The sequence below is a fragment of the Dendroctonus ponderosae genome, unplaced genomic scaffold (genome assembly GCF_020466585.1).
Source record: "Dendroctonus ponderosae isolate FM_Combo_2020 unplaced genomic scaffold, Dpon_F_20191213v2 Dpon_F_20191213_5, whole genome shotgun sequence".
Lineage (NCBI taxonomy): Eukaryota > Metazoa > Arthropoda > Insecta > Coleoptera > Curculionidae > Dendroctonus > Dendroctonus ponderosae.
The window spans coordinates 1,787,418-1,802,654 of NW_026018715.1; the positions used below are offsets into that span (position 1 = coordinate 1,787,418).

At 35.2% G+C, this 15,237-nt stretch overlaps 1 protein-coding gene across 3 annotated transcripts in view; it reads right to left on the minus strand.

The window, feature by feature from the left end:
* Positions 1-3,728: 3,728 nt before the first annotated feature.
* Positions 3,729-15,237, minus strand: part of LOC109544368 (glucose 1,6-bisphosphate synthase) — a 22,268-nt gene continuing 10,759 nt past the window's right edge. For all 3 annotated transcript variants that reach the window (XM_019914501.2, XM_019914500.2, XM_048666910.1), the window contains exons 5-10: positions 14,080-14,435; positions 13,851-13,982; positions 12,750-12,958; positions 8,709-9,007; positions 6,917-7,143; positions 3,729-6,864 (exon numbers count right to left, since the gene is read on the minus strand). In XM_019914501.2, the coding sequence (XP_019770060.2) occupies positions 6,762-6,864; positions 6,917-7,143; positions 8,709-9,007; positions 12,750-12,958; positions 13,851-13,982; positions 14,080-14,435 (1,326 nt within the window). In that variant the 3' untranslated portion in view covers positions 3,729-6,761. The remainder of the gene's footprint in view (positions 6,865-6,916; positions 7,144-8,708; positions 9,008-12,749; positions 12,959-13,850; positions 13,983-14,079; positions 14,436-15,237) is intronic.

A 15,237-nucleotide genomic window follows, 5' to 3' on the forward strand; every position in this document is an offset into this window, starting at 1 on the left:
ATACAATAACAATAGAGAGTACAATAGCGAATCAATTAACAACTGACTAAAAAATTGATCAAAATGGTCTTATTTTCTACTGTTATACGTAAATATACCTATCTATTACGGGAATCATAAATTCAAGGGTTCCATATGGTTTGTATGACTAAAGTGACCGTGTATATGATGAAATATGAAGGACACTAATAATATATCAATATTGGTCCTCGAATTTCGCAAGACTTACTGCTAGAATGAGTACTTGAATAACTGATCCGAAGTAACGACCATTGAATCCAAAAGTAACTAATCGGTACGAGTATTCAAAAGTAGTCAAATCTCACACCACTAATTGCAACTAAAGGCAGAGCAAGAGGACGGTAGTAAATTACAATTTCATAAGTTTGAATCAAAGCAGTAGTAGTAGTGTAACGCACAATATATAAAACTACCTGTTTTTTTTTAAAACACAGTTTACCAAGAATGGTTTTCTTTTTCGTTTATTCATCAAACATAACATGAGAGTGCCGATGAAAAATTTGATTCCTAATTTAATTTTATTTTTAGGAATCTAAGTAAAATTTATTTATTACATTTATTAAGGGTGATTGGTGATATTACACCATAAAAGATATTCGCCTCACAACTCTGGCTAGTTCTTAAAGTGATTAATTGTGCAAAAAGTTGCAAAATTGAATCGAAAGCTTCATGTGATCAGTTTTTTGAAACAGCAACTTTTGTGCAGCACTTTCTATGAGCAAGATTAATTTATCCTCTAAGTTCAACATTTACGTCTGCTTTAATTATTCTTAATTATTGATTAAAAATCAAAACTTAGTTGTCAGTCAGCTAGTCGCCAACTTTTAATTATCGGTTATTCTGATTCAATGCCTGACGAGCAAACGCCTGTATTTTAGCTAAGGAATCTAAAAACATTTAATAATTTAATACCTTAATTAAATAATTTATCTTGCTTTTACTGTAGCAAACCCAGTCAACCTAGTGAGAGAAATTAAACGTAAAATAGATGATTAAAGACATTATTCTTTTCTTAGTACCAGGTCTTAATGACGGCTGCGCAAATTGAATTTCTATCGTCAATACAGCCTGGGCCGAGTCATTAAAAAACACGCGATACTTACGTCATTATCACGTATTAATGACGCCAAAAAGACGTACAAGTCACATCAATAACTGTCTGTAATACCGTCGTGTTTAAAGAGAGGAGACCTGTGTCCAGTTTCAGCTCGATAAAATCTCCTGGAAAATGCACTCGAAACTTAATCCAGCTTTTATTAATAAATCTTTTATGTGACTCAAAAGGAATTTGAATAACATTTAAATATTTCCTTTATTATGACGAACAACTGCACTCGTGTATAATACAATATACTACCAAAAGCAATCGAAATAGATCAAATTATTTTTCCTTTCTTACATTTCAATAAATTTCGAAAAATTTCAAAATATAAATAGAAATACCTAATTTTTGGAATGTATTATTCACACTCAGTATGATAAAAACAGTAAGAACTGGTACAATGAAATGGTAGCTATTAGCTACAAGCAAAAACCGCAATTAGACCTACGCGAAACCACGTTTTATTCCAACCGTAGGGCTTCTTCTTCTTCTTCTTCAGCCCGTGTTCAGTCATCCTCTTCTAGATTTTTCCATGCATGGCGATCTCTCGCTAGTCGCATCCATTGTCTTCCTGTCCATCTCTTTTTGGTCGTCCCGCACTTCTTGTTGTTCCCCTTGGTTTCCAAAGTGCTGTTCTCTGGGTCATGTCTCGCCACATGTCCGATCCATTGCCACGTATGGCTTTTTTCTCTTTTTGCAACTTCCGTCACTCTGGTTCTATTCATTTCATCTGCTCATTTCGCACTTTGCCTCTCAAGGCGATTCCCAGCATTTTTATCTCYATGGCTCTCKGTATGACTATCAGTTGCTCAGCTGTTCTTCGGGTGATTGCCATAGTTTCCAAGTCGTAGGTGAGAACCGGCAGAACACAGCTGTCGTAGGCTTTCTTCTTCAGTTTTATGGTTCAGTTTCCTCAGTGGGTATCTTTTTATCTTAAAAATATAGTTTATGGTTCCGAATGCCACCCATGCAAAATGGGTCCTGCGTTTGATTTCCGCAATTTGGTTTTAYTTACCCAGCTTGATAGCTACCCATAAAAAATATGAAACTATGTTATTTTTATGATGCAAATTTTGTRAACCCTGAATGTTTTAATAAATATTTTCAAAACCCAAATAATAAAGTCCAAAAATTGTAAGCTGTTCTAAATTCCTGGTAAATTTTGRAAAAGTTGGCCTCTCAATTTATGTCTTAACAACGGAAGGAACGTAAATGAGTTGAATAAAGCGTAAAAGGAATGAAGAGGGAAACGATTCCTACCTAAACGAAGATATCAGAAATGTTTACCGCAAATGTAGAACCAAACTATACAGACGATAAATGATAAATCTAAAATAGCAAAACTAGTACCAGCGGACCCAATCACCCAATTAAAAAATAATTCGAACAGATAAATTTTACAGCAATTGACTCCGGTCAGGAAAATGCGATTATTTTATAGAATCTACTGTGCACCTACTGTACTATGTGTGCAATACACTCCAAATAGCAATTTAGTGTTTTTCTTTCTTAATGGCTAACTAGAGCTGAGCTGGAAATAATATTTTTATGTGGATCGTTAATTGCAGAGAGTATTTGAAGCCGATATCGATATAGTTTTCAAAGCAAGAATCTAATGATAACTAAAAATACCGGTACTATAAAGTAGAAAAGTATTAAAATTGTATGTTTTTCAAATTGGAMATATTTTGAGAAATAATGATTATAGAATTTTGTCAAGAAAAAAGCATTTCGTACATATGCCCTACTGGGCATATGTACGAAATGTAAGAAATGATATGTACGAAATAGATAGGTACCAGTAGGTACCTATCTATTTYGATCATATAATGATATGATTTGGCAATTTTTGCTTTATATTCCAAATAAGAAGACTAATGATAAACCGTCGGCTTAAAGTTAAAAGTGAGCAAGTCCAAAATTCCGTAATTGTGTTTGGTTTAAAAATCTTTATATGTATTTGTCTGAAAAAACTGACGAACTCCCGCAAGGCCACACAAATAGGTGCACTAAGATATGTTTTTAATGACAGAGTTTCGAAAAAGATTCTCATATAATTTTCGGCTTAGTTTAAAAGTTAAAAAAAATATTTTAGACTTGGTCAGTTTTAGCTTTATGCCCACGAAAGATAAAAAAGTAATAACGCCATAAATAAAGTAATAAATGCCATTTGCATTTACAATCCTGTTTTAAATGCCCATTCTTATTAGCAAATGTTTTAGGTCTGTGATTATGTATGCCTAGCAATATAGGTCCTATTATTAGTTAGTTATGATAAGCTTTCATGGCGTATTTTGTTGTAATTTGGTGAATCTCAAAATTATAACGAGGCAAGAGAGATGTTGGAGATGGCCAGGTGGTCACATTAACAAACGCTTATGTTAAACATTGACTTTTATACTTTTAATTTTCTTTTATTATAAGCTTACTGGCCAAATTGAATGTAATATGTAGCAAGATTAAAGTGCAAAAATCTGAACTAACTTGTTAAGAAGTTAAAAGGTCTGCTTAATAGGTAAACAAAATACGCTAAAATATTGTGCAATGTACGTAAGTGATACATACTCAAGCGTTGTTAACATCTTCGAGGAACAAAACACTGATCTGATTTTCCGATCACTTTTATTCAATAAGTTTATTTTTTAATTGTTTGAATAATATTTTTCAATGCTGTTTACTCTTACTGTTGTGTACTTTGTAAATAAGAAACGTAAGCAGAACTTATCCATTACTAAAATAATTATTTGTTCACCAAATATATATGTTACTATACATGTGTTGTTATTACGATAATAAAGTAAATTCAAAGGCCGATCTAGTGGTTTGCTTTTAGCTCTATCATTAGCTTCTTCAGCTATTCCAGGTCTGCTTACTGCGATATTACGTCAAATCTATGGTCGATTGGGAAACTATTTTCAATAACCTAACAAAATACCAGAAGTAATGTCTAAATTTATTTTAAATTCAGAGGACTGTTTTTTTTTTAAGAAAACTAGAATCCGTCAATTTTTATTTGGAACTGCAATTTTTCTATACAAAAGTTATTTACTTAGAGTAGGACAAAAATAAAAAACCTGAAATATAAGAAAAGTAAGAAACCTGAAAAGAGAATATTGGACACAAGTATGCAAAATTTTCAAAGGGAGAAAACAACATATTAATGAATATATCTTCAAGAAAATAGCAGCAGAACATTAGACAGCTTACATCTAATAACTCTACAATGAATGGAATAAGGAAGATGCCATAAACGGGGAAGAAGGAGTGAAAGTGGAAGAGAACGACAACAAATAAATCATAGAAATTACAAGCGAACAACTCAGGAAAACGACAGGAAAATTAAAAAACAGCAAGCCCAAAAAAATTGAAAATATTGCTGTACTTTTTCAGAAAGATACCAAGCAAGTACCAAATCAATAGAAAACAAGCATTAAAATACCAATATACAGAAAAGGAAATAAGAAGAATCCTAGCAACTACCGTAGGATCACATTGCTTATCATAACACTAAAATTGCTAACGAAGACAGTCGCCAATAAAATCACTAAAGAATATACCTGCAATAAGTGAAGAACTTGTGAAGCGTCCGCCGTCGTTCGAACTGACAGATCTCCAACCAATAGAAACACTTTCGTATCATCGTACCATAGTATAAACGGATGCATGTGACATAGGCTTTACACGAATGGACGGCGATATACTAAGGACTGAGTGAGAAAAAATTGATACCTACACAAAAACCGAGGTAGCTCTGCACATATCAGAAAACCCAAATTCCAATTAGAGGACACTCTTCGTTTGAATCTTTAAATGATTTTGATATTAAACGTCGAACTCTAGATTTGTTTCAGTAGAGAAATGGCATCTAAATTAAATGTGCGTGAATTAAGACACACAGAAAAATTTCGACAAATATAAAAGTTCATAAAACGGTTGTATCAAACGTTAGTAAGCGGTTCAAGCAGACATTAAATGTTAACCGAAAAGTGGCTTTACACCTCGACAAACAGTGAAAAAAATTGTCGAGCAAACGGAGAAAAATTTGTCGAGCAAACTGGTTCTCCAGTCGGAAAATGGGCATAAAAGTTTGCTGCAGTGAGAGCACCGTACGTCGAATAGAAACCAAAATAGGCTTCAAAACTTTTAAAGTTTAGAGGACACCAGGCAGAAATGCAAGTAAGAATTTGGAAGCCAAAAAACGGGTTCAAAAATTGAACACTAATTTAACAAAACGATTGCTGTCTGATGGATAACGAAACTTACGTTCTTTGTGACTTCTCCCAGCTTCCGGGTCAAGAATTTTACGCAGCACGTGAGCGCGGAGGTGCCCATGAAGACTAAGAAAAAGTCAAAGTCTCCCAAGAATTTTATCGTGTGGCACGCCTTGTGTAGCTGTGGGGAGAGCAGCAAATCTTTTGTAACAAATGGGAAAATAAACGCCGAAATTTACGTAAGACAATGTCTCCAAAAAAGATTGGTGCCATTCATGAGACAACATAAAGGGCAAATACCAAGACCACCAGGACGGCCCTTTAAAAGATTGCTGGCAGTCTATGTCACAAACTCGGCTGCAGCAATAGAGGAAAGAGATAGGAAAAGAACAGGCTCAAGGCCTTATAAGAAGAAGAATAAGAAGGGACCCTAATATTAATAAGTTGCCATCATCAACCTATTTTTTTTCAAAAGGAAGCACTTACTCTTTAAATTTTGAATTATCCATTGAATTCTAAGTATGAATGACACCGATTTCCTTCAAAGAACAGAGGAACAAAGTAAATGTGCAAAATGTGTGCCATTTACGGCTTGACAATATCCAAGGCGATCAGTATCGATCTTCTAGGACTTGGACTTGAACTTGGACTGCATCGGAGTTAGATCTGCCGATGGGAAAAAGTTTCATCCAAAAATATACGCACTGTGCCAGCAATAATCTCATACTATAAAACAGATGTTAAAAATTACATGTTTACAATGACCAATTAGACGTCGCAAGACATCAATATTAAGTCATTCTTGGTTGGTACGTCAATTGACTTTGAAAAGATGCCTGAAAGACGTCAATATTTGGACGTCTATTAGTCAGATAGAATACATATATACGTATATGGACATCAAATGGACCGCCGAGGGTGGTCATTTTTAGTCATTAAAATAAGCTTTATTTTAGATGTCCTTATGTTTATAAGATTTAAAGATATACAGGATGATTTAGAATTGGCATCATTCCTCTGGGGATGTTGTCTGCACGTTTGCAAGTGTCGTAATTTTTCTTTTCGAATGCTTTAGCATTCGTATATGCTACCAGTCACACAAGGGACAATTTAAAAATAATGCTTAATTACGACATTATATGTTCGCAGCTTTTCGAAACCGATCCAGGAGGTGCCTGAAATTGGCGAACCTCGAAACTTCTTCTTCTACATCTTACATGATTTCTTGTGCGGTTGTTACCGACGAAATTATTGTTTTTGTTAATTATTTCAATATTATTATTGAAGTAAATTTAACAACACATGACGTAAAATTGGTGCGTAACATCTAAAATAGTGAGATTACATAATCCATTAAACATAAAGCCTTATTACATTAAGTAAAAATAATAAAAAATAGTCGATATAAGCATAAAATGTTGCAGTTATTATCCACTTTGAGGAATAAGACCATTCTTTTCTGGTTGGAAAAATTCCTCACAAATAGCGGCGACCATCTTTCTTAGCGTTTCTTCTGCGAACGATCTATCCCTGGAAACACAACCATTTTCATTTCGTACAAGCTATGTATAGTAATTCTTACTTGATTTTCGGGCTCATGCAAAGTTCGCTGTAAAATTTGATCTTTGGTTCAGTTCCACTGGTTCTAAGAGTAAGATGCAAACCATTATCAAAGACAAAAGTTATCATCTGTGAACTGCATGAGACTGGCAAGATCGCTCTATTATTTGGTTGAGAATTGTCGAAACCTGTGGTCAAATCTCGGATCGATTTTATTTTATATTCGTCGTTTAAGATCCCAGACGGATACTAAAATAATTTAACTAATTAATGACAGGTTGTTAGAAAGTATATATTTAAACATTGCGGTAAACAATAATATAACAGATTATTCAAAAGAACATTGTAGCTTAATTACATTGACATAACCGCAATCAACTATTTGTGAGCCGATTTATTTAAAGGTTTTCCTCCTTAGGCCGATCTCATCCTCTAGTTTATTTGTCGTTGTATTAATCGATAGGTATAATTGTTGTTTGTTTGTAAGCTAATTGCTAATTACAGAAATTAGCGGCTTAATGTTAGTTTTCCCAACTTCCGCTTGTCATTTAGGTATGTTAAAGTTTTTTATTTAAAATGGAAAGCAATTTAATTTTGCTAAAGAAACCAACTTTTGAAATGATTTCGTGTCAAGTAATAGGTGTTGAAGAGCTTCAGCCTTGCCTGTCTCCATACATACTACTACGTACGTTTTGGAATGAAAACATTTATTTGGCACAAAACGGTGCCATCAGATCCAAACCGTAGGATAGCAAGGCAGTTCCCTGCAGCAGTTGCCAGCAGTGGCCCCGAAAACCTAACTTTTTAATAATGTAAACTGAGATTCTGAAATGATGATTTATTGAATTACAGGGTGTGGGGTGAATACGTGTTTCTACACTTATAGGTCATACAAGGGATTGAAAATTAACCAACTTTTACTAATAAACTCATATGCACAAACGCACCGTTTAAAAGTAGTGAAAAAAGTCACGGTGACTTAAGCCCGTGTCCCATACATCCTTTTGGATGCAAGGGTTTCTATTGGTTGTAGATCTGCCAATTTGTCCGTCGTCGTACAAACTGGCATATTTACAACCAATACCATGGGACACGGGGTTTAGGTCGGGAGATCGTGGTGTCCATGCAACTAGGGCCGCTATTCCAATCCAAATTTCCAAATGTGCATAGTCAATCTCTTATGATGCGTTCAGGCAAATAGGATCTGTAAGACGATGTGGGAGAAGGTATGCCCCAATTAAATGATAATTAGAAATACTAGCCATTATTTCACATGTCGATTCCTAACTTGTGTTGAAAGTTGGCGCACCGAATAGCAAAAAAATTATCGTCAGGCCAAATATGACTGTTGCGGGAGTTTAAAATTACCTGCCTGGGGAAGGCAGCTTTGTCACAAAAAAGAACAGACACCGTGGAAACTCAGGGTCTATTTGCCACCGGTTTATCAAGAATCGGGAGAAAATGATACCTGGTGCATAATCAATGGGACCTAGTAGGTACTAGTAGGTAGTAGGTAATTAAGCCACAAAAAGGACTCGCACGGGTAATGAAGGTTGGCCGTATTTGGCCAATCTTGTATAAAAATCAGCTGATATTTACATGTCACACAGGTCAACATTAACATTGAAGTTATTTTATTATTAAACTGCCCCGGAACTTGCACCGGGCAACAGTGAACGTTTGTTGTTATTTATCTTAAATTTAACCCTTCGCAAAATGGCAGTTTAAGGGGTGGAAGCACGTCCTCAATCTCCCCCAGTAGAAACGACAAATTGATATAGTTTATTCGATCTTTGATTTGTTTTAATAATTACCTGTTTTTCTCCATTGATGTTTCTAATTCGATTGAAAATTTGTTCAATTTTTGGAGGTTCGTGGCAAAAATAGTAAGAATTTAACGACAAATGAAGGCCATAAATATCATAGAGCTCCTTCAGTTTGTCACACAACTGTTGATTATTACCATAAACAAAATTACTCAAGCATGCGAAATGTGCGAGGGCCGATACTCCATCTTTATCCACTATCTTGTTGTTACACATAAAACCTATTGCCTCTTCAAAGCAAAATATTACCGAGTAACCTTGTTTTTCAAGATCCAGAGCCTTATTCCCTAAAAAATAAAAAGTTATTAAAGCGAAACAGTAATTATGCCGAAATAATAATAAACCAAATTGCAAGAGAATGTTACGAATTACGTTATAAAAGTTCAGTACCCCGGTAAACTGAAACCCAGCCATTCAAACAAATTAATTATTACGAGTGTAAGGTGTAGTGCTAAACATCAGAACATTGAACTACCCAAATGTCAACCTCACCTGCTCGAGTGGTGATCTTTGAGATCACCCTGTGCACCCTGCTACTTAACGAACGAGGCTCGGGCAACCGAACAATGGCGGTATAACCAATCTCTCATCAACAGAACTTAATCCCTGTAACAGATCGAAGCAAGGCAAGGGAAAACCACATTCGGATATAAAAATGTTTTAATTCCCAAAAGAATAATGGCAACTTTCAACTCAAAACTGGTCCGGAGTCTAAATAATTCCTTAATCGGATCGGGAAGGAACTGATTTGAAAGCGAACACACAAAGTCAAGCTGAATATGCATACTGTACATAATACAGGTTTACGCCCCAACCTCCACGGCAGAAGAGAGGCTAGAAAATTTTTATACGGCTCTAGATACTGAGCTTGTCAATATTCCCAGCAAAGATGTCACAATCATATTAGGAGATTTTTAATTCCAAAATAGGTGCCACTAACATAGACCACCACATGAAACAGGTCTTTGGAAGATTTGGACTAGGGTAGAGGAATGAAAGGGAGGAAAAGCTGATTTCTGCTTGCAAAGAAGACTCTCAATAATAAACACATATTTCAAGCATCATCCGCGCAGACTCTGCACGTGGAAGCCTGGTGAGAGATGCAGAAATCCAATAGATTTTATCTTAATCAACACATGATGGAAAACTTTTGTGACGGATGCAAGAACTTTTCCAGGTGCTGACTGTGGTAGTGACCATCAACTACTAGTAATATATCTCATACTTAGATTTAAGAATATTCCTATACCCGCGACCAGACAGAAAAGGTTAACAGCACGAGAATTAGATAGATTCAGTACTATCTACTTTCAGGGATAGTACTGAACCAATATTAGTAAATATAAATTGCAACCATGACACCAAAGAATCGTCGATATGTCTTAGGGGAGTTCCTGAAAACTGCTAGCCAATGTGGCCGACCAGGTATACGTAAATGGTCGCAAACCATGGATCAGTGACGAGACATTGCAAGTCATAGAACAGAGGAAGCAACTGAAAATAGGCCTTCTCGATGAAAGGAAATATAAAGCCATATCTAAGGATATTCAGAAGAGGTGTCGTCAAGACAAAGAAAATTGCAAATCCAACATATGTCAAGAGATAGAATCACACTCGCACCGAAATGAAACTAAAGATCTGTTTCAGAAGGTCAAACTTCTGGCAAGAGAAATAAAACCACGCAATTATGCGTGGCACTGTCGTTGAGAACATCGAAGCAATATTGAACGTTTGACAGACATATTTCACAGTTCTCAATTCTCAATATAAATAAAAAAACTCACGAACCTGATATCATGCACGCAGAGGTAGAGGACGCAATAGCACATTTGAAAATCACCAAGCTGTATCAATATAATGGGAGAACTATTACAGATTTTGGATCAAGAGGGCATTAAAATTTTAACCGATCTATGTAATATAATATGGAAGCATCGTCTGTGGCCCAAAAACTGATCTACCTCTATATTCATTACACGTCATAAAAAGGGTGCAACTACAAAGTGTAGCAAGTACCGTGCTAGTTATTTGATATCACATCCGAGTAAGATTCTAAGTATTCTTAGTATTATAGACGTTTAAAGACATCTGGATCGACAGATTCCCCAGAAACAGGCAGGGTCTGTGAATGGCAAAGAGACCAGCGAACAGATGCTTAATCTACGACAACTCACAGAGAAATGCAGAGAATTCAATATCGAAATGGTCATCTGTTTTTTGGTCTACCAAAGGACATTTGACTGTGTTAACTGGAAAATGCTGTGGAGAGTTCCTCGAGAGGCGAGAGAGGCTAAACATCTAATTGCACTCATAAAAAACCTGTACGACAACAGCATGGCCAGGGTCAGAATTGACATCCAGCACTCGCTCCCATTCAAGACTTGCAGAGAATACATAATGAGAAAGGCATTGGATGGATGGCATGGACTAATCGCAATTGCGGGTAAAAAGATTACACATCTAAAATATGCAGACGATACAACATTAATAGCGGCGTCTGAAGAGGAAATGTTGGATCTCCTAAACCGAGTGGAAACAGAGAGCATTAAGTGTGGCCTTATGATAAACGCGGAGAAAACCAAAATTATGATAGTTGACCGTTCCAGCACTCTGCAATCGACAGATGCTTTACAAAGGGTTCTAGTGAAGGTGATTTCCGTAGGAGAATAGGACTAGCTAAAAGTGCAATGAGTCGACTGCTCAAGATTTGGAAAGACTGATCAATTACGAAAAACAATAAAATGAAACTAGTTCAATCATTGATTTTTTCCATCTACCGATTTCGAGCTGAAGCGTGGACAATTAAAGCAGCAGGCAAAGGAAGAATTTATTCTTTCGAGATGTGGTACTGGAGACGCGTGCTCCGAATTCCGTGGACATTGCACAGGATAGACGAATAAAATACTCAGCGAATTGAACATCCGCAATTGACCCTCTTCTACCTGCCTGGCGAACATATTGGGATTCTTTGCACACGCCGTGCGAAGAGATGAAGACAACCTGGAGAGGCTGATAGATAGGCCTAGATAGCGCTCAACAACCAGATGGACTGATCAGATTCAAAAGGCCCCCGGTAGTTCGTTAGGCGGTTCCGTAAATATGGCTCGGTATCGAAGCCAATGAAGAGAAATAACGTCACAAGTTGTCAGTGATCACAATTCTCAGTAATGAAAGAATGACGATAGAAAAAGAAACAAATTAAAGGACAGTTATTTCACTGCATTTGGTTGGCAGTTTCCTGCACTCGTCAATACCGTAATAAGACTATTAACCATAGTTTAATAGTTGTATTCATTCGAATAGAAAAAAATATGTATTAAAAAGGCAACATTTTTTGTGAGTGTAAGCTCGTTCTGCTCGCACCGTAAATGTTCTGTTATACTTATGCTAAATCGTCATAATTAAAACAATTTTAATTTCCATTTATAATCTAAAGTTAATCACAGTTGCAAACAATTTAAAAACTAAGAAAGGAAGAAGCGGGCGTGTACACACTGAAGAAACTCTTGTTGGATTGTTGGAACGATTTGAGTATTTTTGAGTCACAAAAACTTTGTTAGATTGTTGGTATGATTTGAAGCAATTATACACAAACACAAAGACGATCGCGAACTAGTACTATGACTGATCGATGGGAAAGAATAAGAAATAAAAACTCAAATTTCGAACCGAGGATCAACTCACACAATTCTACGAAAATTTTGGCAGTACTAGGGGTTTCGAAATTCGGAGGATATTTCGAGTCCTAAGAAAGGTACCCAAGTGAAGGTAGAAAAATACTGATGCGTGATGAAGATTGCACCTCAGTCCAACGTCAAAAGAGTACCTAAACTTGAGTTCAAAATACATGGACATGGCGTTAACAGCTTCACTTTAGCAAAATTAATTATTATAATCCATTTACACAATGACTTAATTGATACGTTTCATTTCACTACATGTATTCTTCATACCGCTCTACAAACCAACTCCGATTCTCATTTAGGTAGAAATTATTAAAACGTATATAAGACGAAAGACTGAACTTACCCAGCCACTTAAATCCAGTTAAAGTATCAACGAAATTAAATCCTTCAGCTTTGGCCATAGTTTTCAAAATCATTGAACTAACAGTACTGGCAATCATGTAAACTTTATCAAGTGGGATATTTGGCCTTTGCTTTTTGTGGCATTCTATCAACCACCAACCGAAAAGAGCACCGAGCTCGTTTCCGTTAAATATTTTCCATTCACCGGTACTACAATATACAGTTATTATATTAATATTCGAAAAATTATAGGAGTTTAGGTATATAGCATACTAATCGCAAAACTGACTACTAATATTACCACGTATAAAACGTATATGCTCATTTTCCTTCGGGATTGGATGACAACCAATCACCAGAAAAAAATATTCTCATTTCCCACAAAAATGATCTAAAATATAAGGTGTTTCATGAGGAAGTGGCATTATTTTAACCACATAATCTAGATGTGAAAATAACCCTATATTCCTATATGTGTACACGATAGCTCAAAAATGCTTCGTTGCGGATTTACAGGGTGTTGAATTTTAATTAAATAAATGTAATATGATATTTTTTTTAAAAACGCAGATGTTTTAAAGAAATTTTTCAAAAAATCAATACCTAAGGATTTTTTTCAATAAAATAATTATTGAAGGATTATTAATTAATTATTAAGGATTTTTTTATTATATACTGAGATACTACTCATTCAGAAAAAGTATAAAAGTTCCGTGCTACCGAAGGTCCTCAATTTTGAGACTAACCACTTAAGTAAAAGGTTTTCTATTGGTACATAAGTTTCATTCGAGTTATTGTATCAACTTTCATATAATAAATCAGCTTTTCCAGTGATATGTACTTTCAGGATAAAAATGTTTCAATTAATGTTCAAAGAAAAAATATGTATTCGTATAGGAAGCAAGGAAAACGTATAGGTTGCTTGAAGAAACGAGATAACTCTCTCCGCGCACATACGCAATATCATAAAACTAATAACTTAATAAACTTAATAAAACTTTCAATGACCAAAAGATAATTTTGATTACCTGATCACGTATGACAAATTGGAAACACCTCGGTGATTTTAACGGAAAATATTAAGTATTTTAATCTATTTTACCTTTTATTTCTTTCAGCAACAGCAAATCTATCAGCATCAGGATCATTGGCCAGAATAATATTACACCCTTTTTCATTGGCATATTTAAATGATAAATCCAGACTACTTTTGCCCTCCTCAGGGTTGGGAAACCTAAAATCAACAAACCAACCATGTTTAAAACAGTTATAAACTAAAAAAAACTGGCTCATAAGCAATCGTCGAATGAAATAGCAAAAAATATACTTACTTAACGGTGGAAAATTCTGGATCTGGATCGCGCTGTTCAGGAACAGGAAAAATTCGAACACCAATTAAATCAACTGCCTTCTGAACTGATTTATATCCCACGCCATGCATAGCAGTGTAAACGAACGACAGATTAACTGTCTTATTGATTGCAATTTCGTCGGCATGTATTCCATCAGATATAATACTTTTCAAATAACAGTTCAAACAATCTTCGTACGGGTCTATTAGCAGAGGATTGTTGCTAAGAATATCCGTATTCCAGGACGAATCGAGGGGTCTCAAATTTGCCAATATTGAGTTTTGAATTCGTTTGTCTACTGGTGGAATGATTTGAGCAGAATTTGAGTCATATACCTAAAAATGTTATTTGAAGCTATAAGTCAAAGTCAAAGCATTCTGATGAAATCACATTAGCAACATTCTTAACACACGGGAAACATAGCAATTGCATTTATAAGAAACTAAGAAACTACACGCAGCTGCATCCGACAAAACGTATTTTTTCTTTCCAAAGCTATAGCTAAATAGAATTACGCTGGTAGTACGCTTCAAGAAATATAATATAAGTATAAGTATAAACGTTATATGTATATGACACTAGACTTTTAAAAGTGCACACCTTAAACGAATATTTCAGTTTGATTTTGTTAACGACAAAAAGTCTTCTTCTTATAGGATGAAGAGAAGATGAAACTAGGCATGAATCTTAAGTCTCTCAATTATAGTAAACCCATGGACAATCCATTTAGAAAATTGGCTCACAGAAATACCGAGGAGGTTGAAACACGTTCACAAGTCGAAGCGTGGCATGCTCGAAAGCTTTTCCTACAACATCAAAGTATATTAAGTGCAAAAGTTCGTCATCAGACTTCTCGAGTAGTGTTTTGTATTCCCAATTTTTCAATGAGCTTCATTACTTTACTTGGTGACAATTTAAGGAACAACGCTTGAGCCTGATATATTTAAATATTTTAACTTTTTAGACTAAAAAAAATGGTGTGCGTCACGGGACGCTCGACAAAAGTGATAACTTCATATAGTTATAGAACCATAGGAAACATAATATCGAAGTTGTTTAACGCATGATGGCAATAATAATTATTTTATTTTATTATTTTAATATTATCCCTGGTTTAATAATTTATAAACAGATCAG